Source organism: Loxodonta africana, chromosome 4 (assembly GCF_030014295.1).
Source record: "Loxodonta africana isolate mLoxAfr1 chromosome 4, mLoxAfr1.hap2, whole genome shotgun sequence".
Classification (NCBI taxonomy): Eukaryota; Metazoa; Chordata; class Mammalia; order Proboscidea; family Elephantidae; genus Loxodonta; species Loxodonta africana.
The window spans coordinates 31,701,625-31,729,436 of NC_087345.1; the positions used below are offsets into that span (position 1 = coordinate 31,701,625).

At 38.6% G+C, this 27,812-nt stretch overlaps 1 protein-coding gene across 5 annotated transcripts in view; it reads left to right on the forward strand.

Annotated features, from left to right (window-relative positions):
- ANKS1B (ankyrin repeat and sterile alpha motif domain containing 1B) overlaps positions 1–27,812 on the forward strand; it is a 1,402,370-nt gene that overhangs the window by 564,686 nt on the left and 809,872 nt on the right. For all 5 annotated transcript variants that reach the window (XM_023559966.2, XM_023559973.2, XM_003405282.4 and 2 more), the window contains exon 11: positions 21,474–21,610. In XM_023559966.2, coding sequence (XP_023415734.2) covers positions 21,474–21,610 — 137 coding nt within the window. The remainder of the gene's footprint in view (positions 1–21,473; positions 21,611–27,812) is intronic.

The window sequence follows — 27,812 nt, forward strand, 5'->3', positions numbered from 1 at the left end:
CTCAGTCAGACCATTAAGTTTGGTCTTTTTATGAGAATTTGTTGTCTGTATCTCACTGATCTCCTGCTTCCTCAGGGGTCCTCTGCTGTGCTCCCTGTCAGGGCAGTCATCGATTGTGGCTGGGCACCAACTAGTTCTTCTGGTCTCAGGATGATGTAGGACTCTGGTTCATGTGGCCCTTTCTGTCTCTTGGGCTCTTAGTTGTCGTGTGGCCTTGGTGTTCTTCATTTTCCTTTGCTCCAGGTGGGTTGAGACCAATTGATGTATCGTAGATGGCCGCTTGTTAGCATTTAGGACCCCAGACGCCACATTTCAAAGTGGGATGCAAAATGTTTTCATAATAGAATTATTTTGCCAATTGACTTAGAAGTCCCCTCAAACCATGTTCCCCAGACCCCCGCCCTTGCTCTGCTGACCTTTGAAGCATTCATTTTATCCCAGAAACTTCTTTGCTTTTGGTCCAGTCCAATTGAGCTGACCTTCCATGTATTGAGTGTTGTCTTTCCCTTCACCTAAAGCAGTTCTTATCTACTGATTAATCAATAAAAAACCCTCTCCCACCCTCCCTCCCTCCCCCCTCGTAACCACAAAAGTATGTGTTCTTCTCAGGTTTACTATTTCTCAAGATTTTATAATAGTGGTCTTATACAATATTTGTCCTTTTGCCTCTGACTAATTTCGCTCAGCATAATGCCTTCCAGGTTCCTCCATGTTATGAAATGTTTCAGAGATTCGTCACTGTTCTTTATCGATGCATAGTATTCCAATGTGTGAATATGCCACAATTTATTTAACCATTCATCCGTTGATGGACACCTTGGTTGCTTCCAGCTTTTTGCTATTGTAAACAGAGCTGCAATAAACATGGGTGTGCATATATCTGTTTGTATGAAGGCTCTTGTATCTCTAGGGTATATTCCGAGGAGTGGGATTTCTGGGTTGTATGGTAGTTCTATTTCTAACTGTTTAAGATAACGCCAGATAGATTTCCAAAGTGGTTGTACCATTTCACATTCCCACCAGCAGTGTATGAGAGTTCCAATCTCTCCGCAGCCTCTCCAACATTTATTATTTTGTGTTTTTTGGATTAATGTCAGCCTTGCTGGTGTGAGATGGAATCTCATCGTAGTTTTAATTTGCATTTCTCTAATGGCTAATGATCGAGAGCATTTTCTCATGTATCTGTTGGCTGCCTGAATATCTTCTTTAGTGAAATGTGTGTTCATATCCTTTGCCCACTTCTTGATTGGGTTGTTTGTCTTTTTGTGGTTGAGTTTTGACAGAATCATGTAGAATTTAGAGATCAGGCGCTGGTCGGAGATGTCATAGCTGAAAATTCTTTCCCAATCTGTAGGTGGTCTTTTTATTCTTTTGGTGAAGTCTTTAGATGAGCATAGGTGTTTGATTTTTAGGAGCTCCCAGTTATCGGGTTTCTCTTCATCATTTTTGGTAATGTTTTGTATTCTGTTTATACCCTGTATTAGGGCTCCTAGGGTTGTCCCAATTTTTTCTTCCATGATCTTTATCGTTTTAGTCTTTATGTTTAGGTCTTTGATCCACTTGGAGTTAGTTTTTGTGCATGGTGTGAGGTATGGGTCCTGTTTCATTTTTTTGCAAATGGATATCCAGTTATGCCAGCACCATTTGTTAAAAAGGCTATCTTTTCCCCAGTTAATTGACACTGGTCCTTTGTCAAATATCAACTGCTCATACGTGGATGGATCTATGTCTGGGTTCTCAATTCTGATCCATTGGTCTATGTGCCTGTTGTTGTACCAGTACCAGGCTGTTTTGACTACTGTGGCTGTATAATAGGTTCTGAAGTCAGGTAAAGTGAGGCCTCCCACTTTCTTCTTCTTTTTCAGTAGTGCTTTGCTTATCCGGGGCTTCTTTCCCTTCCATATGAAATTGGTGATTTGTTTCTCTATCCCCTTAAAATATGACATTGGAATTTGGGTCGAAAGTGCGTTAAATGTATAGATGGCTTTTGGTAGAATAGACATTTTTACTATGTTAAGTCTTCCTATCCATGAGCAGGGTATGTTTTTCCTCTTAAGTATGTCCTTTTGAATTTCTTGTAGTAGAGTTTTGTAGTTTTCTTTGTATAGGTCTTTTACTTCCTTGGTAAGATTTATTCCTAAGTATCTTATCTTCTTGGGGGCTACAGTGAATGGTATTGATTTGGTGATTTCCTCTTCGGTGTTCTTTTTGTTGATGTAGAGAAATCCAAGTGATTTTTGTATGTTTATTTTATAACCTGAGACTCTGCCAAACTCTTCTATTAGTTTCAGTAGTTTTCTGCAGGATTCCTTAGGGTTTTCTGTGTATATAATCATGTCATCTGCAAATAGTGATAGCTTTACTTCCTCCTTGCCAATCCGGATACGCTTTATTTCTTTGTCTAGCCTAATTGCCCTGGCTAGGACTTGCAGCACGATGTTGAATAAGAGCGGTGATAAAGGGCATCCTTGTCTGGTTCCCATTCTGAAGGGAAATGCTTTCAGGTTCTTTCCATTTAGAGTGATATTGGCTGTTGGCTTTGCATAGATGCCCTTTATTATGTTGAGGAATTTTCCTTCCATTCCTATTTTGGTAAGAGTTTTTATCATAAATGGGTGTTGGACTTTGTCAAATGCCTTTTTTGCATCAATTGATAAGATCATGTGGTTTTTGTCTTTTGTTTTATTTATGTAATGGATTACATTAATGGTTTTTCTGATATTAAACCAGCCTTGCATACCTGGTATAAATCCCACTTGATCAGGTTGAATTATTTTTTTGATGTGTTGTTGGATTCTATTGGCTAGAATTTTGTTGAGGATTTTTGCATCAATGTTCATGAGGGATATAGGTCTATAATTTTCTTTTTTTGTAATGTCTTTACCTGGTTTTGGTATCAGGGAGATGGTGGCTTCATAGAATGAGTTGGGTAGTATTCCGTCAGTTTCTATGCTTTGGAATACCTTCAGAAGTAGTGGTGTTAACTCTTCTCTGAAAGTTTGGTAGAACTCTGCAGTGAAGCCGTCCGGGCCAGGGCTTTTTTTCGTTGGGAGTTTTTTGATTACCGTTTCAATCTCTTTTTTTGTTATGGGTCTATTTAGTTGTTCTACTTCTGAATGTGTTAGTTTAGGTAGGTAGTGTTTTTCCAGGAATTCATCCATTTCTCCTAGGTTTTCAAATTTGTTAGAGTACAATTTTTCATAATAATCTGAAATGATTCTTTTAATTTCATTTGGTTGTGTTGTGATGTGGTCCTTCTCATTTCTTATTCGGGTTATTTGTTTCCTTTCCTATATTTCTTTAGTCAGTCTAGCCAATGGTTTATCAATTTTGTTAATTTTTTCAAAGAACCAGCTTTTGGCTTTGTTAATTCTTTCAATTGTTTTTCTGTTCTCTAATTCATTTAGTTCAGCTCTAATTTTTATTATTTGTTTTCTTCTGGAGCCTGATGGATTCTTTTGTTGCTCAGTTTCTATTTGTTCAAGTTGTCGGGACAGTTCTCTGATTTTGGCTCTTTCTTCTTTTTGTATGTGTGCATTTATCGATATAAATTGGCCTCTGAGCACTGCTTTTGCTGTGTCCCAGAGGTTTTGATAGGAAGTGTTTTCGTTCTCGTTGCTTTCTAAGAATTTCCTTATTCCCTCCTTGATGTCTTCTATAACCCAGTCTTTTTTCAGGAGGGTATTGTTCATTTTCCAAGTATTTGATTTCTTTTCCCTAGTTTTTCTGTTATTGATCTCTAGTTTTATTGCCTTGTGGTCTGAGAAGATGCTTTGTAATATTTCGATGTTTTGGACTCTGCAAAGGTTTGTTTTATGACCTAATACGTGGTCTATTCTAGAGAATGTTCCACGTGCGCTAGAAAAAAAAGTATATTTTGCAGCAGTTGGGTGGAGAGTTCTGTATAAGTCTATGAGGTCAAGTTGGTTGATTGTTGTAATTAGATCTTCCGTGTCTCTATTGAGCTTCTTACTGGATGTCCTGTCCTTCTCCGAAAGTGGTGTGTTGAAGTCTCCTACTATAATTGTGGAGGTATCTGTCTCACTTTTCAATTCTGTTAAAATTTGATTTATGTATCTTGCAGCCCTGTCATTGGGTGCATATATATTTAATATGGTTATGTCTTCCTGATCAATTGTCCCTTTTATCATTATATAGTGTCCTTCTGTATCCTTTGTGGTGGATTTAAGTCTAAAGTCTATTTTGTCAGAAATTAATATTGCTACTCCTCTTCTTTTTTGCTTATTGTTTGCTTGATATACTTTTTTCCATCCTTTGAGTTTTAGTTTGTTTGTGTCTCTAAGTCTAAGGTGTGTCTCTTGTAGGCAGCATATAGATGGATCGTGTTTCTTTATCCAGTCTGTGACTCTCTGTCTCTTTGTTTTCTCTTCTTTTCATGCATTTTTCCATGTTTTGTCCTGAAGCTTTATCTCACCAACATCATCTCTATTCACTTTTCCACAGATATCCTATGCACTAGCCATACTGAACTATTTATAGTTCCCCAAAGACTTACTGCTTTTTCATCCTTCTGCCCATTGCATGTTCTGTTTTCTTTGCTGGGAATGCTTCTCCCTCCTTGCACCCTGATAAACTGTCACTTATTCTTCAAGGCTATGATTAAATCTTTGTTTTTTTTACTTTTTTTTTTTTTTACATATAACCCAACGTTTCAGTCTGGTCTCTTTATTCACTTAGTGGCTTTCTCTTCCGTGCTCCCATAGCACCTGATAATGTAGCAGAAATAACACAGTTTTGCAATTATATATTTGCTTTTCTATGTTTTTCAGTACTAATCAGCTCCTTCAAAACAGAGCTGAGAGTCTCCTCATCACTCTAGCCCAGACATATAACATATCATGTTAATTATCTATTGTTACTTAGCAAATTACCCCAAAACTTAGTGGCCGAAAACAACAAAAAATTATTGTCTCATAGTTTTTGTGGGCCAGGAATCAAGAAGGGGTTTAGCTGGATGCCTTTGACTCAGGGTCTCTCACGAGCTTGCAGTCAAGCTTTTGGCTAGAACTGCAGCCATTTCAAAGCTTCACTGAGGCTGAATGATCTGATTTCAAAGATTAGGTTCCTTGTGGTCTGTTAAACTGAGGACCCGAGTTCCTATCCATGCCATGTGGGTCCCCATGGGGCTGCTCAGAATATGGCTACATCCTTCCCTCAGTTTAAGGGATCTGGGAGAGGAAGAGCACAAGAAGGTACGTCTAAGGTAGAAGCCACAGTCTTTTTACAACATAATCACAGAACTGAGATCTCATCATTTTTGCTGTTTTTTATTTATTAGAGTTAAGTGGATATGTTCAGCTCACACAAAAGCATGAATACTATGAGACGGGAATCAATGGGGCAATCTTAGAGGCTCCTTACCATACTTTTTATATGGTACATACTAGCTGCTTGATCAAGATTGTTGAAAAAATAAAGCTGTTGTTGGTAATAGCAATGGAGATTCAAATGTTGTGTTCCATTTTCAATATATTTAAAAGAATTGCAGTTTCTTAAGAAGCCATTACTAAAAGAAAGTAAAATGCATTAATAACTGCAGATATTAAATGATTCGGTATAAAAAACTTTTAAACACTAACTTTCTCAAGAAGTACATTTGAGCCCTGTCTCGCTCAGAAGATTGAAAGAAACTATTGGACTATTTTACTTATTATTTTTATACTGTCTCTCCCAGAGATGGTAGTCATGTACATCACCAAAACAAAGATACTTTAAAATAAAAAGATTTATTTACTTATCCATCCAATGAGCATTCTTGAGGATTTATTGTGGATAAGGCATTGCCCTAGGTGTTAGAGATAGTGTTTTTTTTTGTGTGTGTACAAATGAAAAATACATTTCTGTTTTACATAACAAAAACCTTAGATTTCAATTCCATAGTGAGAGGAATGTTCATAAATAATATGAATATGGAAAAGTAAATATCTTACATAATCTTCTGTGTTTCTCCATGGTGGGAAAAAACATTTCTTTGGGAAGTGCTGAAGTCAGGGGTCCACAAACAATTGCCTAAGGACTAAATCTGGCCTACTGCTGGTTTTTGTAAATAAATATTGTCACACTTATTTCCTTACATAATTGTCTGTGGCTGCTCTTGTATTACAACTGCAGAGTTAAGTATTTGCAACAAAGTATCTGGCCCTTTGTAGAAAAAGTTTGCCAACACCTAACTTAAGGCCAAGATAAAAAAATTATACTTCAAATTGCTAGACTAAGAAGTATTAAGTACTTATGCTTGATGATTATTTAGTATTTCATTCAAGACTTTCCATAATAAGGTCTCAAGCCACCTATTTAGTTTTATTTATTATTATTAGATACATATGTATTATAATAATAGCAATAAATACATTTATTGAGCACTTGTTATGTGCCAGGCAATATGTTAAATACACACACAGTTCATTTATTCTTACAACACTATGAGGAAGGCACTGTTTCACAGCTGAGAAGACTTTAAACATACTGGGTTTTTCCTCTAAATTTCTCTGATCCTGAAGCCCATGTTCTTTGTATATGACCCCTCCATTTCTTTATATCTCCTCCATGAATGTTCTATTCAAACTTAACTCGTCCTTATTCCACAAACTTGCCTAACTTTTCCATCTCTCTACCTTTTGCTCAACTTAAACTTCTAACTCTTTCAGTGTCCTTCCCACTGGTTCCTTCATGTCTAAATTTTGTTAATATTATCAGAGACCTGCTTAATCACGACCTGTTCCATGATGCCTTTGCTGAATCCCCAGCCAGAAGTAAGCACAGTCCTATTTGTCAGCTGCATAGCATCTAGCATGGTTTCTTCTGTACTCTTAACTATCCAATAGATGCTAAATGAATGATATTAAAATACTAGGCTGTAACTTTGCATGTGAATTATTTTGTATTCATAGAATAGTTTGTATATAAAAACTCAAGTAAACTAAAAGTTTTTTTTCTTCTAAGCTTGTTATTGTAAAGGAAGCTGACAGACATAATACATAATCTAATGCATAGTAAGGGAATCTGACTAGAAGATAAGCCCCTTATTTCAATCTGAAATTGCTACTATATTCAGTAATCATCTCTAAGCAGCTTTTACACACCTCATGTCCTTTTCATCAGCTGTGTTTTGTAGCTGCAGGTGTGAAATGTAGGTTGACCATGTAAAACTACCTTGAACACAGGCTGCTACTTTGAAAAGTCCACTGGATAATTGGTATTTTGGTAATTAATATAATTAAGAAAACAAATCTGTTCTTCTGTATCTTCTAGAATATGCTTTTCATTTGGATTTTGTCCAAAAAGGCCAGAGAATTATAAAAGCCAGATCACTCTTTTCCATGTTATTAAGGATGTTTGTGACAGTTACTGTAAAAATGGCCTGGAAGTGGTATCTGAACTCCTCTAACTTCACAAAGGGGAAGGAGAATCAAGACCAACAGCACAAGGCTGATTCCTGTGAGGCTGAGGTCAGACATGCCTCCTCTCTTCCCCATGTTTACCAATTCTGACACCAACCATCCTCCCCATGGCACTCTCTCGTTCTCTGCTGGGTTCGATAATTCATTGCAATGGCAACACAGAATTCACAGACAATACTTATGATTATGGTGTTTATTGGGGAAGTAACGGGTTACAACTCAGGTTCAGGAATGCTTGGGATACAGTTCTTCCATCAGGACAGCTGCTTCCAAGCTCGAGCATGCCTCTCTCTGGCCCTTGGCCTCTGCTGTACTCAGACAAGTGTTACAAAGCTCTTTAGCTCTGCCATTAAGTATGCAGAGGCACCTCACTCCACTAGTAAGCCTCAGCCCAAAGGCACTCAGTTTTCTCCCTCCATGGGCTGGGAAGCCCGCTGCGCTGTGTCCTGCTGGCCTCTCCTGCTGCCATTTCTCTGTCACCAGTTCCCGTTGTCTCCAGTGTTACAGCTCTCTCTCCCTTGAGTCCAGGAGCTTCTCAGTGCAGGGATCTCAGGTCCAAAATACGTGTTCTCTGCTCCTGGCTCTTCTTCCTTGGTATTGGTGGGATTTTTTCTCTACTCTGGGATCAGCTCCCTTTAAGCCTAGCAGGATGGCAAAACTGACCAATCCCCTTGGTGGGCCACAATTACCTTATTTGCACTGTTCCACCCAATCACTTGGGAGGGAGTTACAAGACCATGACCAGAAAGGCTACACAAAAGTGATCCATTGTACCATGGTTACCATTGACACGGTTTTTCTTATTCACTTTATTTCATTTAGTATTTTTGAAGGATTGCATTGAGCTAATAGCTGTGGAGGGAATCGGGGAAATATGAGTCTCTGCCAAACAATAGTCTGGAAGAGATAAAGTACAGTGCAAAGTAGTATAAAATCAAATCATCACTGAAATGGTACAGATCGCAGATTCAGAAGCTGGAGACACTTATAGTCTTTTCTAAATAATTTAGTACTTGATTACCCACTGTCTTGTACTATGTATTAAATTACTTATAAGGACCACTCAAGATGCTTTTTTCCAGACAGTCTGCATGGAGTACCCAACAGTTTTTTCTGACTTTGGTGCAAAGGCAGTTAACAGGACCAGCCCTTATAGTGAATAATTCTTCGAGGGACCCTGCCTTGTTCCTCAAATAAGTATGTCCCTACCAATTTGTGTTAGTGACTAAAAGAAACTGGGCTCAAATCCAGCCCAAGCACTCACAGTCATTACTCTAGATGAATTATCTACAAAGCATGACTCCTTTCTCGCTTTTCCCTCTGTTTTTTCCTTCCTTTTTTGTATTTTAGTTCTAATGATATTGTTTTGACAGGGGAAAAAAGAATCTCATATTTATTAAGCCCTATTGTGTGCCTGATAATGTGCTAGTTATTTTTCTTGTATATTCTTTCATTTTATCTGCACACATAAAACTTAGAATACAACTATTAATCGGCCCTATTTTTACAATTGCTGTTGTTGTTAGGTGCCTTTGGGTTGATTTCGGAGTAGAACTGCCCCATGGGGTTTCCAAGGAGTGGCTGGTGCATTTGAGGTGCCAACCTTTTGGTTAGCAGCCGAGCTCTTAACTACTGTGCCACCAGCACTCCATTTTTACAATTAAGAAAACTGAAATGCAGAGAGATTAAATAATGTGTCTATCATTTTTTTTTTATCATTGTACAGGTGAGTTTTCCATAGACTTTATTTAGCATCTAGTATTAGAATGTAAGTTTTGATGCTTTTTTGAATTAACTAATTTACTAAAAGACAAAGAATTATGTTTAATGTCATTTACCTTGTTATAAACAACAAGTTGTGTAGCAAAGAGCACAGAATTGAAAATGATACCTATAACTGAACAGAATTCCATGAGAACCAGAGACCACTGAAACAGACCCTTGAAGACTTCAGATGTTAGAATTGATGAGACACAAATTCAAACAAAAAACAGTTGTGCTTGCCATTTTCAAATAAAAGCCAAGCTTGAACATGCTGTCAAGGAATTGAAAAATACAACATGGTAACATTGTAGATTTGGGAAAAAAGTCAAACAAATATTAGAACTGAAAAGTATAGTGGAAATTGGGAAGATGGCGTGATAGTTGATTAGACACAGATAAAGAAAGAACTAATTAACTGGAAAATGAGTAGAAGAAACTATTCAGACTGTAACAGAAAGTGGCAAAACAATGAAAACTACAGAAAAGAAAATAAGCGATAAAGGGAATACAATCAGTGCAAGATTATTTCATTGGAGTCCAAAAGGAAAGGAGAGAGATTTCCTGTTAAATATAATATTCACTGTTGGATTCAGATTTTTACTATCTGGTTAACAAATTATGTCTCTATTTCGATTTTACTGTGAATGTTATTTTTAACCGGGAAAAGATACTGAATTTTATCAAGGGTCTTTTCAGATTCTTTTGAGGTGAAGAGAACTTGGAACAGTGCCTGGTACAAAGTATCTCTCAATTGTTATGATGGTAATTTCCACCATCATCATCATATGTATTTTTTCTGTAATCTAAAGTTATGAATAATATATTAGAATATTTATTAATGTTAAATGATTATTGTATTCCTGGAATAACCTGTTTGGTTTGGCTCTCCAGTTTTATTATTTTAATATATACTTGCATTCAATTTGTTAATATTTAGGATTTTTGCTAATATATTTACATATGAGATGGTAGAAATTTAGAAGGTAACATCTTTTGTTGTTTTGGTTTGGGTTTATGTAAGTGTCCCAAAATTAACTGGGAAATTTTATGTACTTTCTATGCTCTTGAAAAGCTTAAGTAGGATAGATGTTATTCATTCTTTGAAGGTATAGTAAAACTTATATTATCTGTTTGGGCTCAGTAGGTTTTCTAGGAGCAGCTTCTTTGACAACTTTTTAGTGTATCTTTTGTATCGAATTTTGTTTTTTATATTTTCTCTTAAAATTATCAATTTCTCTGTGATTTTCAATTTTTTACATAGAAGTGTATTTATGGTTGTAGTATAATTATTTAATCTCTTATCTTGGCTTATACATTGTAGTTTAATATTTGCTAGCATGTCTATCTCTCAGTAAACAGTGAGTTCCTCCAGCACATGAATGATGTCATTAATCTTTATACTTCTACTCCCTGACACATACGAAGTACTCAGTAAGTATAGGAAGATTGAATGACACAAATTATTAAAAACCTCGTTCTTAGTGAGCATGAGGATACCCTAGCTCTGGTTTATTTATTCACTAAATAGTCTCAGGCTAAGAATACAGTGCCAAATGTCCAGGTATTCAAATATCCACAGGTTTTCATATTTTCATGTCTTTCTCTTTCATAATATTATGTGTGTGTGTGTATAACTGTACGTAACTATACTCCATTAACAAAATAATGGCGGAAAGAGACAATATTTGGTGAGAATTGTGTCCTTTGTGATTTGGATCACTCTTAGAAAGGAAATAACGCACATTCTGTTTTCTTCTGCATTTAACAGAGGTGGAACTGATCCATGTAATCCTAACCCTTTATTATAACATATGAATTGAAAACAATTACAGATAGTCCTTGATTTATGATAGGGTTCCATTCCTACAACTCTGTCATAAATCAGTTCTGATGTAAGTTGAATACCTCTTTTTTTTTTTAATTTTTAGTTTTCATTATTATTGCTCTTTATCAGTGTCTTTATAAATTCAATCTTTATTCTTTGTCTTTGAGGGTTGAAACCTTACATATAAACTTACAGATGTATCTTAATACATACATACATAAAAAAACACACAAATCATAAAAATTTACTCCAGTGATGAAGAAGAGTTGGACAGCACTGCATTTTGTCAGCTGCGATAATAACTCCTCTTGTGGAAGGTTCTGGATCATCTGGGTTACCCCTGGGAATGAGAATAGCGTTTCTGGTTAGAAAATTAGGGAGAGTTGTCTGTATGGACCTTTTCTTTTTTTCTTCATATGTTTTGTGGTAACATCTCACTATTTCCCAAATCTGCCTATTGACGTTAGCAAAACAGTCAGCATTTGGGTCCATAATTTCAAGCACCTGAAGCCCCTAATTCAGTGTAGAAAAAACTTCAGGTAATCCTGTCACTGTAAAATTTTTGACAACTTCTCTTTTTCCTCTTCCTTATTATTTCTTTCCTCTGCAGCATTTCTTTCCTCTTCAAAATCCATTAAGTCCTGATCTGTCAATTCCCCTTCTTCATGATCTATGAGCTGTTCCCCATCATCGATATCAAGTTCTAAATCTAGTGTTCTTACATATGGACCAGTTTCCCATCAAACTCTTCCATCATATTATCCTGATCAAATGCTTGGAGCGTGTTCACATAACTCAGCAATTTTTTCATATCCTCTGCATACATTTTCCTGTAACTTCCTCTGAGGAACATGGATGCAGTGTTCCGGGTACACTGAAGAATATTACAATGAAGTTAGTGGCCGTGTCCTAACAATGAAGTCAAAGTCCTAATGGCTGCTGGAGACATATGCGTGCCGTTCAATTGTCATATGTTGTTAGAGTTGAACACTGCCCAGGTTTCTCTCTGTTACAAGTCCCTACACCAACACAGACTTCATTGTAGACCAGGCCATAGCCTGCTATACCGCAGTGTTTTGAACAGTAATTCATAACATTGAACACCTATGAGTGAACATCTGAGAATGATGACATCACCAAATTACAACGTCATATGCAGTACGTATTACTGATGATAAGATGTACAAGAAATAAATAAATAAAATGGAATCATAGGTGTGGTTCATCATAAGCCAAATACATCGTAAGCTGGGGTCTACCTGTACTAAATTCCTGAAAAGAAAGGCAAGGAATTTCTTTTTCACCTATCAATAAATTCTTCAGTGTGTGATAGTACACCTTCCCAATTAAATTTCTATACAGAGAAAAAAGTCTACTAAAAATAATGAAAATTCTAATTAACCTTATAAAAAAATTATTGTTCAAAAAATAATTCTATTTTAGGTTTCTAATATGGAAGATTTTTCTGTATACGAACTTTCTTCTGGCTCTGAATTTAAGTAGCTCTCTGGAAGCAGCATCATTTTCATGGGATTATTCATAGGCATAAAAGTATCTTGGGATCTGAAGCTATTTAGAAACAGTGTAAACAGTGTAAAAATGATGCAGATCGAGAAAAGGAAAGTAAAAATACTAAGGTACAGTGTAATACCTAAAAAGCATGTTAGTTTATATGGGGCTTTGCTTCCTCAGCTTTCTTGCATGTCACCATTTGATTCATCTACACTACACTTTCCAGAAAATTCTTAATTTTTTGTCTCCTTTTAGCATTTTTATTTCTACATTTTAATATTTCTAATGTTATTGGAGAAAGAATAGAAAGAGGGGTTTTCGTATCTGTAATATAAATGGGGAAATAATAGTGGAAGGATACATAAGCATATGTGATAAATCAGCCATTTTGAACCAGAAGTCCCCAAATGTTTTTTCCATACCCTTTTTCAACTGCTCGTATTACTCCTCTTTTTTGCCTCAGATTTTGTTAATTACTCAACCCAAAATTTCTATTTCTTCCAATACTTGGGTTCTGTCTTCAATGGATTTGTAATTTTTAATTTCCTTTATCCTTTCTTTTGCCCTCTAGGGTTGTTAAACTTTTTCTTCTTTTCTCTTATAATTCACAAAATTATATCTTTTAGATTATGGCTGCCCTTTTCTCCTTTCTTTGGCAAGATCTGTCCACTGCAACTTTTGATTATTCACAATTGCAGGCTCCAATCAGCACTTCTCTTCTTCAGGTCCCATTTGTTATTAGGTTTCTTGAAACCAAAAGCCAAACCAAAGCCATTGCCATCGAGTCAATTCCAACTCAGAGCAACCAAATAGGACAGATAGAACTGCCCCATAGTGTTTCCAAGGAGCACCTGGTGGATTTGAACTGCTGACCTTTTGGTTAGCAGCCATAGCTCTTGACCACTACACCACCAGGGTTTCCAAAGAGTCTTAAATGTGTTTCTTCAAATGATCTTGCATACTATGTGGCGCTGGCCACTGTCTTAGTTTCCTAGTGCTGCTGTAACAGAAATACCACAAGTGAGTGGCTTTCAAGATCAGAAATTAATTTTTTCACAGTCCTGAAAGCTAGATGACCAAAACAAGGTTTTGGTCATGTTGATTCCTTCCTTGTCATTAATCCCAGGTCTTCCTTGGTTCTTGTTGATCCTAACATGGCGTCTGTCTTTCCAAGTAAGTGCTCCGTTGTTTCTGTGTCTATGCAGATCTTTTTGTGACTCAGAAGTGATTAGATTTAGGATTTACCCTACACTGGTATGATCTCAGCTAATTGATTGATTGCATTGCATTGCATTGCATTATGGAAGGTGATTGTATTACATTACATTAGATTACATCCACTGGTATAGGGGTTAGGATTCTAACACATATTTTGGGGGGGCACACAATTTTTTTTTTTTATAATTTTTACTGTGCTTTAAGTGGAAGTTTACAAATCAAGTCAGTCTCTCACACAAAAACCCATATACACCTTGCTACACACTCCCAATTACTCTCCCCCTATTTTTTTTTAATGAGACAGCCTGCTCTCTCCCTCCACTCTCTCTTTTCGTGTCCTTTTTGCCAGCTTCTAACCCCCTCCACCCTCTCATCTCCCCTCCAGGCAGGAGATGCCAACATAGTCTCAAGTGTCCACCTGATCCAAGAAGCTCACTCCTCACCAGCATCCCTCTCCAACCCATTGTCCAGTCCGATCCATGTCTGAAGAGTTGGCTTCGGGAATGGTTCCTGTCCTGGGCCAACAGAAGGTCTGGGGGCCATGACCACCAGGGTCCTTCTAGTCTCAGTCCGACCATTAAGCCCAGTCTTTTTATGAGAATTTGGGGTCTGCATCTCACTGTTCTCCTGCTCCCTCAGGGGTTCTGTGTTGTGTTCCCTGTCAGGGCAGTCATTGGTTGTAGCGGGGCACCATCCAATTCTTCTGGCCTCAGGATGATGTAGTCGCTGGTTCATGTGGCCCTTTCTGTCTCTTGGGCTCGTAATCACCTTGTGTCCTTGGTGTTCTTCATTCTCCTTTGATCCAGGTGGGTTGAGACCAGCTGATGCATCTTAGATGGCTGCTTGCTAGCATTTGAGACCCCAGATGCCACTCTTCAAAGTGGGTTGCAGAATGTTTTGTTAATAGATCTTATTATGCCAATTGACTTAGATGTCCCCTGAAACCATGGTCCCCAGACCCCTGCCCCTGCTACGCTGGCCTTCAAAGCATTCAGTTTATTCAGGAAACTGCTTTTGGTTTAGTCCAATTGTGCTGACCTGGAGGGGACACAATTTGACCCACAACAGCCTCTTCTCAATTCTCTTGCTCTGGATAACACTTGTTACTGCCAATAAGAAAAAAAGGCAGCTATGTTGACTATGATGTCCAGAGAAGGCACTGAACCAATAGCAATGCCACTGCTACTAATGCCTGCTGATACCTGCACCAAGGCTATAAGTGATTGAGGTAGAAGAGCTTGATATCTCTTTGCACCAATTGCACCCACAGGCTAAGTTTTCGATGACACATTTAGTAGTATCGGCAACTGAAGTTTTTGGCTCATAAGTTGCCCACACTTTTGTTGTTAATTAATAATGAAGATTTTAGTGAAACTTATCTTTGTACTTTACTAAAAATTGGTGGCTCCTTGATTTAGGACTCAGGTATGAAGTCAAGCTAAGCTGTGGAACTGGCTTGGTGAGTCACCTTCCCTTTTTGATTCAGATTCTATCTTTGAACAAAACACATGCACTTTGGAAACCTCCTCCTGCCCAAGTCTTCTCCAGCTAGCCACGGGGTGGGCCTGCCATTTATTTCTTCTATATGCCAGATCCTTAGTTTAATCCAAATTAGGTTGAGGCCAGGACCATTGCTGCAATGTTGCCTTACATTGTCCATTTACTTTACCAAATTTCCATCACTACCTATAATGCATCTTTTTTATTTCCTCTTGTATTTTTTTTCCTTCCTAAACTCATGTTTACTGCTTTTTCCTAAAATTCTAGATTGGCTTCACTGTTATATATTGATTCTAGAATTTGTAAAAATTTAAGCAACATTTACTAGCTCTGTGAAAAGTTATTTCTGATTAGATATTTATTGGTACAGGGTCAAAGCAATCATATCTTCTTAGATGTTTGAGAACATGCTCTCTGGGTTATTAATTCCGTTGGCGTATAAGAAACATGTGTACAACAATCATTGTTCACCACAGTAGTGAATTTTTGGTGGCATGTGTATCTAAAGTTTGTCTAAATTGAATTTCATAAATTCAAAACTGAGACAGAAAATGAAGCTAAATTGAGGACTTTTAGAAGAAAAGAAGTGGGTTAGTGGAACAATAACTGTTATAGTAGCTAACATGTATTAAATACTTCCTTTTAGCTAAGCACTGTACTCAGCATTTCAAACAGATTTCTTTATTTTATTAATTCTTGAATTAACTATGAGGTACATATTATCATTATCATCGGCTTCTTACTTATGAGGCTAAAAGAGCTTAAAGAAGCTATGTTACTTGCTCAAGTGTCACTAATAATTGTGATTTAACCCAGACATAAGTCCCTGGGTGGCACAAATGGTTTGAAATCAGCTGTTAACCAAAAGGTTGGTGGTTCAAATCCATCCAGTGGCACTGTGTAAGAAAGGTTTGGTGATCTACTTTCTGAAGATTGTTCTTACTGTTGTTAGATGCCATCAAGTTGGTTTCAACTCTTGGTGACCCTATATACAACAGAACGAAACACTGCCTGGTCCTGCGCCATGCTCACAATCGTTTCTGTGTTTGAGCCCATTGTTCCAGCCACTGTGTCAAGCCATCTTTTGAGGGTCTTTCTCTTTTTCACTCAACTTTACCGAGCATGAAGTCCTTCTCCAGGGATTGGTTCCTCCCGATAACATGTCCAAAGTATGTGAGACCAAGTCTCGACATTCTTGCTTCTAAGGAGCATTCTGGCTGTACTTCTTCCAAGACAGATTTGTTTGTTCTTCTGGTAGTTCATGGTATATTCTGTATTCTTTGCCAATGCCATAATTCAAAGGCATCAATTCTTCCATCTTCCTTACTCACTGTCTGGCTTTCGTACGTGTATGAGGTGATTGAAAATACCATGACTTGGGTCAGGCGCACCTCAGTCCTCAAAGTGACATCTTTGCTTTTTAACACTTTAAAGAGGTCTTTTGTGGCAGATTTGCCCAGTGCAATATGTTCTTTGATTTCTTAACAGCAGCTTCCATGGGCATTGATTGTGGATCCAAGTAAAATGTAATTCTTGATAACTTCAGTCTCTTCTCCATTTATCATAAGGTTGCTTATTGGTCCACTTGTAAGAATTTTTGTTTTGTTTGTGTTGAGGTGTAATCCATACTAAAGGCTGTAGTCTTTAATTTTCATCAGTAAGTGCTTCAAGTCCTCTTCATTTTCAGCAAGCAAGAAGGTGGGTCATCTGCACATCGCAGGCTGTTAATGAACCTTCCACCAATCCTGATGCCATGTTCTTCTTCATGTAGTCCAGTTTCTCAGATAATTTGCTCAGCATATAGATTGAATAAGTATGGTGAGAGGATACAACCCTGACACACAACTTTCTTGATGTTAAATCACTCAGTATTCCCTTGTTCTGTTCAAACACTTGCCTCTTGGTCTATATGTGCGTTCCTCATGAACACAATTAAGTGTTCTGGAATTCCCATTCTTCGCCATGTTATCTATAAGACGACAGCTATTGAAAGCCCTATGAAGCAGTTCTACTCTGACGCACGGAATTGCCGTGAGTCAGAGTCAACTTGATGGCAGCTAGTTTTGGTATTATGCCACATGGCACATACAAGCATAGCCTAAAGATATTTTTAAGGTCGACATTTTTTCTTTTTATTGTCTCAGTGTTCTACTTTCTAACTTTCTATGGAGTTGGTTCGCTGTGTTTAGGAGTAGAGACTGCTTATATCTGGACTATGGTAGTAGTCTTCAGGCTCTGCCCCCTCCAGTTGCTTCTGCATACCTATGGCAGGCTGACCAGCAGAAGAGCAATGTGGCATTAACCTGGAATTTCAATTCCTTCTCTGCCACTTACCGGCTATATAATTTTGGTACAGGACTTTCTGTAAAACAGGGATGGTAGTAATAGAAACTATTTCGTGGCATTATTTTGAAAATTAAATTATATTCAAGAAATAAACAATTTAACATGCTGCCTGTACATAATCCACATTCAATAATTGTTAGCTGTTATTATTATTTGAATCCCTGAGTGGTGCAAATAGCTAACATGCTCAGCTGCTAACAAAAAGTTTGAAGGTATGAGTCCATCCAGAGGTGCCTCAGAAGAAGGGCCTGGTGATCTACTTCCATAAAATCAGCCACTGAAAACCTGTGGAGCACAGTTCTATTATAACATACATGGGGTCACCATGAGTTAGAATGGACTTGAAGGCAACTGTAGAGAGAAGAGCAGATTGTTATTATTACTATGCCACTTCCTGCTTAAACAAACATCTTCAACATTCCTCATTCCCTACAGAATTAAGAATACCAATAAAACTTTCTTTTACTCATCCAATTTTATCTCCAGCTCCTTCCTAATATAAAATAACATGTTCAATTAGGCTGTTTCTACTTTCATGCCTTTACATCTTATGCTCTATCCTATCTTACTTGGCTGAAAACTGAAGAATTTCACAACCACCTTCCCTCCCAGCCATAGCCTGACTGCTCCTTCTCCTGCTTTTTTATCATGCTTCATTTATCAGTAAACAAATAGTATCTTTTATAAGGATCAGCACAAAGCTGGTTCCTATGAGGTGGGGGTTAAAGGTATCCCAAATGTCCAACTGCTGTAACACTCCATCATCTCAAACATCAACTACTCCCTCTCTCCTCAGTACCCTCCCTCCGGTTTTTGGGTTCCGTAATTCATTGCAAAGTCTCACAGAACTCAAGAAACACATGAAGGAAATGGCTCATGAGGTTGTGGAGGCTGGCAAGTCTGAAATTCATGGGTCAGGCATAGGGTTCTCCTTACCCATGTGGCTGCAGGGGCTGAGGAGCCCGAACTGGCTGTTCAGACCGCAGACTGCTGGCTCACAAGGGCATGGAAGCTGGTGAATCAGGTCACATGATAGGCCACCAGTCCAAGGGGCTGTGGAGGTGGTGAATCCCAGGATCGGCAAGTCAGACAGCAGGCCTCTGGGGAGATCAACTGGTGACCAACCAGATGTGGGATCCAGATGCAGAGAGAGAGAGCCTCCTCAGGACACACATGTATATTTTAGATCCAGGACACCACCCCAGGGAAGGGCTTAACTTTAGTAAGGGTGGAGCTTGAGTCATACCATCCTGCAAGACTGTGACCCAAGACAAACACCTTACACCAGTCCTGCTTCGTCAACATGTAGAGGTCAGGATCCACAACTCATAAAATGGAGGACAAACACACAACACTGGGAATCATGACCCAGCCAAGTTGACACATAACTCCAATCATCACAGGTTCCACACACCTTATTTGCATAGTCCCATTCAATCATTATGTGTGAGTCACAAAGACCATGGCTAAAAGTACCATATTAAATAATTCATTGAACTGCAATCAGTTATCAATTCTTAAGCTATATTACATTATTATTTGTTTGCATTTCTGATGATACACTTGATTGTATACTTCTCAAAGATAGATATTCTTTTAAATTTATCCTTAGAGCATAGCATAATACCTGATACATAGGTGCCCCAAAGTAAATGTCTTTAGAAGTATGATAAATTAATGAAAGAAAGAAAGGACACATTGGAGAGAATCAGAGCATCATTTCAGTGCCTTGCTGACTGGTATTTTGCCTGTTTCAGTATTAACTAATACTAATTTATGAAGATCAAAGACTACAGCCTTCATTATGGATTACACCTCAAAATAAAACAAAAAATTCTCACAATTGGACCAATAAGCAACATCATGATAAATGGAGAGAAGATTGACATTGTCAAGATTTCGTTTTGTTTGGGTCCACAATCAACACTCATGAAGCAGCAGTCAAGAAATCAAAAGACACATTGCATTGGACAAATCTGCTGCAGAAGACCTCTTTAAAGTGTTAAAAAGCCAAGATATCACTTTGAGGACTAAGGTGCACCTGATCCAAGCCATAGTATTTTCAGTCACCTTATATACATGCAAAAACTAGACAATGAATTAGGAAAACCAAGGAGTAGATGCCTTTGAACTATGGTGTTGGTGAAGAATATTGAATATACCATGGACTGCCAGAAGAATAAACAAACCTGTCTTGGAAGACGCACAGCCAGAATGCTTCTTAGAAGCAAGAATGTTGAGGCTTGGTCTCACGTACTTGGGACATGTTATCAGGAGGGACCAGTCCCTGGAGAAGCACTTCATGCTTGGTAAACTACAGGGTCAGTGAATAAGAGAAAGACCCTCAGTGAGATGGATTGACACAGGAGCTGCAACAATGGGTTCAAGCATCGCAACAATTGTGAGGATGGTGCAGGACTGGGTGGTGTTTTTTCTGTCCTGTTCTGTTGTGCATAGAGGCACTATGAGTCAACAACAATAACAATCTATCCTACTCAGAAGACCACCACACAAACTTATTTTTATGAACCCTACCTATTCTTGAAATCCCAATTCAAATCTCACTTTATCTATTAAACCTTAATCGAGAGTGAGCTCCAGACATTTTTAAAATTTATTTTATGAATGATTTATTTAATTCTGTGTGGCTCACCGTACTTTTTGTTTCATGAGCCTGTGTCTGGATTCTCCAGTGAGACTGAATTATATTTTTAAGCAATGGGTACAGTTTTATGGGAGTCCATTCCCTTTTCTTTTTATGAGCAAGAGGTGACTTCATAAATTATTTCTTTTCACTTGGAATTTCAGATGGTGGCCATGGAATGGGAAAACTTACTGGTCCTTAAGAATTCACAATATCAGTCTCTTTGCATCAATTGAGCTGTCTAAGACATAAAATTATTTGGAGCTAATTAAAAACATAATAGGAAAGTAAAGTTTTTGCAGATTTGAGCTTGCAACAGTTTTCATAAAAAGCTACAGAAGATTGCCAAAGATTGTTGTTAAAATAATATAACTTTTCTATGTGCTAGTGGGAGTTATTTATAGAAAAGTTTTCGTCTTTTCCAAGTATTTTCAACATTCCAAAACTGTATCTTTGATGTTATTTTGGTTTAATATAAATTTAAGGAGAAAATCTTATACATGTTGCTGATTTTTAAGGCATCACTTTCTTTATCCATGCCCCGCTCCCAATACTGAACATAAGAAAAAAAGATTTTTTTTTTTTAACATAAGGGAAGATTAATTTAGACTTTTGAAATTTCATTCATTTAATTTTGTCCGTGTAAGCAAACCGGCTCATCTAGGGGTGATAATTCTGTTCATAAGTGTTTGTTTTCATTATATATCCACTTTGCACAAATGTCAGTTTTCATCACGGTTAATTTACTGGGATGCTTTTCTAGAGTTTGAGGGATTTGGGGGGAGAAGTATTTTGAGGAGGCTTGAATTTGGGTTTTATAAATCAGGGAGATATGAAACTATTTATTATAAAATTAAATAAATCTTAATATTCATTTGAAAGATTAAGGGGAAAATTCTAGCCACATTGGATCATCAAATCATATTCTTTTAATTAAGCTAAGACTTTCGTCGTTCTTGTAATAGTGGCAGCGGTAACAGCTTTGCTGAAGGATCTAGCTTTATGAATTGAGCAATAATACTCTTTCTTCTTGAAACAGTACTATAGGGGGTGATATTTACCAGTTTAAAAGGATAGCAAAACATTCAATAAACATTATCTTTCTGAGCAGATTCCTCATTGTGATCACATAATTGATTCCAGTTTTAAGTTGAAATCTCAATTCATATTCACCAAGGAAATTTCAAGTCTTAGAAGGTAAACTGAGTGACTAGGTTCATGGTGGTTCTATTTTTATTCACAGATAATGCCTCAGAGGTAGCAATTACTGCTCCAGGAACTAGTAACCATAGAAACAGCTCGACAGGCCCAACACCTGATTGCTCACCTCCATCCCCCGACACTGCCCTCAAAAATATTGTAAAAGTTATTCGACCCCAGGTAAGTGCCCAGAATGACATCATCTGCATCACAGTGTATTTTGGTTTTGAGTCAGTGCATGCTTACCACTTACAGGGCAGTTCCTGGGCTATTTTGTCATGTGTAAACAGACTTTTAGATTAAATGATGGGACTCGGAAGATGTTTGCTTTCTTTGGAGTTGATGATGGACATTGAAATCTGTAATAGCTTTTGGAAAATTTCATCTTGTGTACTACTTGAAGAAATATGTGAAGCTTAGAAAAATAGCTATTTCACATCATTTGCCTCCCCCAGCAGTTTAATAATCCTACTACAGTTATTGAGCCATTACATGTTTCCTGCTCTTTTTGTTTTCGTTTCTCTGGACATGCTGCATTCTTTGTGGTTCCTTCTCTACCCTCCCTCCCCCAGTTGTTTTTATGTGTTTTCCTTAAATTCTTCATTCCTGCCTGTGTTTGATACTGCCTCTCGCATTGCCCCTTTTTTCCCCTCAGGTGTTCCCTTTCCTCTAGCCATTCTGTCTTTACCCCTTATTTTTCTCCCTTTCTATCACTTGTCTATATGGGTTTTTCTTCCCCCTTCTCTTTCAGTTGGATTTCCCAGTAGGCGGTTTGCAGGCAAGCTTTAGAAATATCAAAGGGACAAGCTGTTCTGTGATATTTTATTGAAAATAGCACTTATGAAGCTGTTTGCATTATATTTTTGCCAACAGATGGACCCGGAACACGGAATTGGTGGTGTTTTCAACCTGGCTCACTCTGAATGGGCCTCATAAAATCCAAGAGAAGGGAATTCAGATCCACTCAATGCCACTCACCATCTACTTAGATATACAGTATGAGAAAATCTTGTGAGTCAGTTGTAGGGCAAATGGATTTTCAAGACTGTTTTGATCTAAATGAGCAATGGTTTACTTAATATCTTACCTTCTTTTAATTTATCTTGGATTATTTTTATTATAATCAGCAACCTCACCAATACAATGGTGCTTAAACTGTAGATATCCACTACAGTATATAGAATACTTTTACGTAAAGTGTTCCATTTAACTTTTACCAGTTCCAAGGGGATTTATATTCTAGCTTTATGCATAAGGATATTGGCGCTCCAAATGATTTGGAGTTCCTTTCTCTTTCTGTAGTATAATAGTTGTCTCATCCATTCCAGTTCAGAAGTTTACAAAAATCCTCCCAATGTTGTACAACTGGACACATCTTTACAAGGATATAACTTACAAATGGAAGTTCTTTTAGATGCAGGTAATTTTTCACATGGTATCCCAAGATGTAGAGGAGGGAAGTGTTTTCAAAACTCTCTTCTTCTCTTTAAGAGAAATTTGATCTAGTCCATGTGCCTCAAAAAATAAACCCCATTAAATCCAGATTTAGCTGCTAAATGTCATCATTTGTTGTCATTAGTTCTGTCGTTACATGAAGGTGTTTCTGGTATTATTGTGCACATACTACATTTCCAGCATTTTGAACTATGTAGGTAATATGTAGTCCTGTATAAGTTAATAAAATCCATCATAAAACATTTTATTTTCATACCAAAGTAAATTCTCTAATGTAAATGTACTTGGTCATTCAAAGAATGAAATCTGGTTCCATTCTACCTATCTCTAATGAATTGTCATATAGTTGAATCGACTCCAAGAGACATTATTCCCTAAGCCCTTTTATGCATATTTTAGTCTACTTTATTTGAGTGTATTTTGGTAATCTTCCAAGAAAACTACAGATGGTATTAAAGCCAAAAATTTTATCTTGACTCCATTCCTTGGTTCTGTGTATTATGTTTATGAAGGTAACTGATACCATTTTCCTTTCTTAGATGTTATTGTTACCTGATTAGGGTCTGTGCCCTGGAGCAGTCCGAGCCAATGACACATACTCCAAGTCAGAAAGAGTGAGAAAGTTTATTAAGGAGATGCATACATCACTGGGGACCCAGCAGCGACACAGTCTGTATCTATGGAGTTCCAAAGAGCAGCTTTACATTCGAGCTTATACAGAATCTTACAGGGTTACAACTGTCGTTGTAGTCCCCTGCCAGACATTTCTTTATTAGGCTAAGGACATACATATCTGATACCTGGGCCCCAACTTTCCTGTGGGGGTTGTATGCCACAAGTAGTCTGGACAGAACAAAAGGTTATTTGCATCAGTTTTAAAACAAAGAACAAAGTCATTAACATTTGGTCAAAACAAAGTCATTAACAGAGGTATTAACAGTTGCCCGTTTTGAAAAAGGAGAAAACATGCTGGGGAGTTTTTTATTCCCCCCTTTGAAACTTGGGTGACCATATACACTTACCCCAAGTTTCAACCTATATCTTATATATCAGAGCGTTTCAGGCGAAAGGATTGGGCTTTCTCCCTGCAACAGGCTTGAGCCATCTATTGGACAGTTTGACTCAGGACAGAGAATATCATCCCACATATAAACATAAACTGGAGATGGTAACACATTAACAGGCCTTTAACAACCAGTCTAATTTCACTAATAAATAAGGTTTTTAGCCATGTAAAATCTGGCAGTCAAGAAAAATCAAATCTTTCATGAATCTTGTAACAGGTCCTGGCTATAAGTATCAGAATATTAACTCTGTGTACAAGAGTACAAACCTTGATGAGACAGGACTTTAGGAGCCGAGTTAGGCATGCAACCCTCTGTCCAGACAGGGCAGACAGAAATCAGTAATGTTTAACACTTCTCTAGCAATATAGGTCTAAAGATTTTTATCTTTTAACAAGGAGTTGGGGGACATTTATCTCAGCGACAAAGATTCTCCAGGCAAAAGTCTCTCTGGCCCCTAATAGTAATCTCATCTAAGGTAGCATTAAAAACATTTTTACTTTTTTAACCCTAGAAAGTCTTAACTTCAGGCCATTAGTCGGTTGGGCTTTCTACTCCTTGTCACTGTAGACCGGGCAGGGCTTGACTTGGAATGATGGATCCATGGTTTGACCCTTGCAAGCTTTACAGACTGTCAATGCTGAGTGGTTTAGAGAAGGGTCCAGTCTACTCAGGCGGTAATGAGTGGGAGGCCCTTCAACTTTCGGAGGAGCACCTGGTCACAGCTATCTTGAGAAGGAACCTCTGCCCGATATAACTGTGAAAGAATTTTGGTTAGAGAAAGCAAATATTTAGACATCATTACATTAGGGGCTGGGTGGAGGATTGTGGAGAGAGTTGGTTGAGACAATATGATTTCCCATAAAATATCTTAAAAGGACTGATTTTAAGTTTTCCCCAGGGTGCAATACAGACTCAGAGGAGGGTCAGTGGCAGAACATCTGTCTGTCTAGGGCACAGTTTACTAAGATGAAATTTTATGGTCTGATTCATTCTTTCACCGTTTTCTGATAGATTGAGGTCTCCATGTTGTATGGAGTTTCCACTTCATTCTTAAAGCATTTGAAACCTATTGTACCTCGCTCTAGCCATCTTGGCCTGGCAGGGAAAAGTCTCTACCCATCTTGAAAAAGAATCTACACACACCAGTAAATATTTCATCCAATGTTTAGTTTTGAACACTTCACAAAAGTTAAATTTGATTTTCTCTCAAAAGCTGTATTTGATACACTGTTGGCTGGAGGTGAGTCACAAATGTCCTTTTTGTTCCAATACTACAGTCACTGCATGAGGGACAAACAGGATAGTATCATGTCCCAAAGAAATTAACTCAACCACCTTTGAGAATGTTAGTGGCAGCAACTGCTCGGAGGCAGGCTGGCCAGCCTTTTGAGACAGTGTCTAGATTTTTAGAGAAATAGGTGGGTGACAGGGTGGTTCCATGGTCCCAAGAACTGGGTTAATACACCAACAGTTACTCCTCTTCTTTCATTTATATAATTCAAAGGATTTTTGATAACCTGGCAGCCCCAGGGCTGGGGCTTTCATTAACAGGGACTTTAAATCACAAAAGGCTCATTGACACTCAGGAGTCCATTTGAAAGGATCTTTCTGCCCCCTGAGTAGCCTGTCCAAAAAGTTTTAAGACAGTCATAGTATTTCTAAGAGTCTTCCTCAGACTTGTTCCCTATCAGGAGGTCCATATATTGCAGGAATATTCCACAGCTGAAGGGAGGTAATCGCTCTAGGCCTTGGGCCAGCACTGTTCCAGAAGTAGTGAGGGAGTTCTTAAACCCTCGTGGTAGCATAGCCTAACAGTTGTTTCTTCCCTTTTGTCCCCTTCCCATCCGAAAGCAAAGATTAGCTGGCTCTCCTTGGTCATCCAAAACAGTAAAATGAGTAGGGCATATAGGTTCGGGACTACTGGGTATAACAAGGTCTTCAGAACTTTGTTAACAGCCTGCATATCTTGAACAAAACAGTACTGACCGGCGGATATCTTCTTCACCAAGAGAACAGGAGTGTTGAATGGGGGTCGCACTCCAGCAACAGTCCTCACTCTAGGTATCCAGTGATCAGTCCCTGCAGCCCCAGGTGAGCCTCAGCTTGTTGAATCCTAGAAGGCATGATGTTGAGCAATAGCTCCACAGTCACAGGTAGGACAGTCCAAGCTCGTCTTAACCAGCCACTGGCCAGAACCCACAGGGCCACAACATCAACCACTGTTTGAACCTTGGGTGAGATGGTTGCCAGGGATAGCACCAGTTGGGTGAGTGCTAAGACAGCTGTTAGCACTTGCCAGGTATTTGCTGGTGAAACTGTCAGAGACAGGCCTTTTTCATCAAAAGAGATTTCAGCATGTACTTTACTTAGGAAATCCCATCTCAAAAAGTGGGACTGAGCATTTGGGCTTGTATAGAAATTGACAGGATAGCTTAGTTTCTCTTATTTCAGTCTATTGCCTCCAAAAATGATCTAGTCACCTCTTCTCCAGTCACTGTGACAACTTGAGTACTGCTGGTCAAGGCAGTTTCTTTAGGCTTCTGGGTGAGTACCGAGAAGGCTGCTCCAGTATCAACCAGAAAGTCTACTGGCTATCCTTCTCCTGCTCTTTCGTAATTCTTTGAAAAAGCTTTTACCCCCTTTCAATCTTGCCTGGCCCTTTTCTATTCTTTTTTCGGGGGCAGTCATTTTTTCAATGTCCCTCCTGCTTGCAAAATGTACTTTGTTTTAGTCACGGCCCATCCCTACCTTGGTCTCATTGTCTTCCTCCAGATGATCCTGGAACGGCGGCCAGTGGATTGGTCTGTTTCTTCATGTCCTGGTCTTTTCCTTTCTTTTTCTTGGCCTCTTTTACCTGATCTCCGTTGGTAAAGACCTTAAATGCATTCAGACGTCAGGGACGGATTAGGGACTCACATTATCTGAAGTGGCTCTTCTGCAGTGGGGACTGGCACCTCCTGGAGTGGGTAAAGCCCTCCTGAGGGAAGTGGGCCTAATCGTACCCCACTCCTAGTATGGGGTGGAGAGACCATATCTGTCCCACCTTCTCTGCTGCCCCCCCCAAGGCCTTCCCATCCTCATCTTCTGATACCACCTGGGAGGGGTCACAAATGGGGTTTTTCCAGATGGGAGAATAAGAACATCCTCAGGTTCTTCATCTCTTATCTTGTCATCATCATTCACCTTCACAAGAGGGACTAAAACAGAGGCTTTATCCTTTTTTCATACCATAAAGTCATAAAACATTCTATATAGAGCTTTTCATCTCACTTGTTAGTTCTAGTACAGAATAGATCAAGCTTCATAATAGTACCAAAATTTCCAGAACCATTTACAGACCACACTTGATTACGCAAAATATTAAGACGTCTCCTAGTTAGGGAATCCCGTCCTAAGTAAGTCCAGTTCTTAGTGGACTCTCAGCCGGAACCTTACCTCCTGGGTACCCACTAGCAATGGGGAACCTCACCGGTCTCTCATCCAACCTCACAGGACCTAGTCACCCGTTCTTGGAGGGAGTCTATGAGAACCGACGCCCCTGTGCCTTTTACAGAGGATTTACCACCCGATGCCCAGTTACCTACCATGGCCAACAGAAACTTTCTCCCTCTGTCTGGAGCTCGCTGCCATGGGGTCCTTCCCCGTCGCCAGAACTCTGGGCCACCACAGGTTGAGAGACCTCCACAATTCAAGGAGGGGTGTACCTTCTCTCTTCCCAGGTCCATCCCAGGGGCTCAGTCCTTAGGGAGATGGAACTAGGGCCTGAGTAATTCGAGCCCCATGTTTGGCGCCAAAAATTTGTTACCTGATTAGAGTCTGTGCCCGAGCAGTCGAGCCAATGAAATATACTCCAAGTCAGA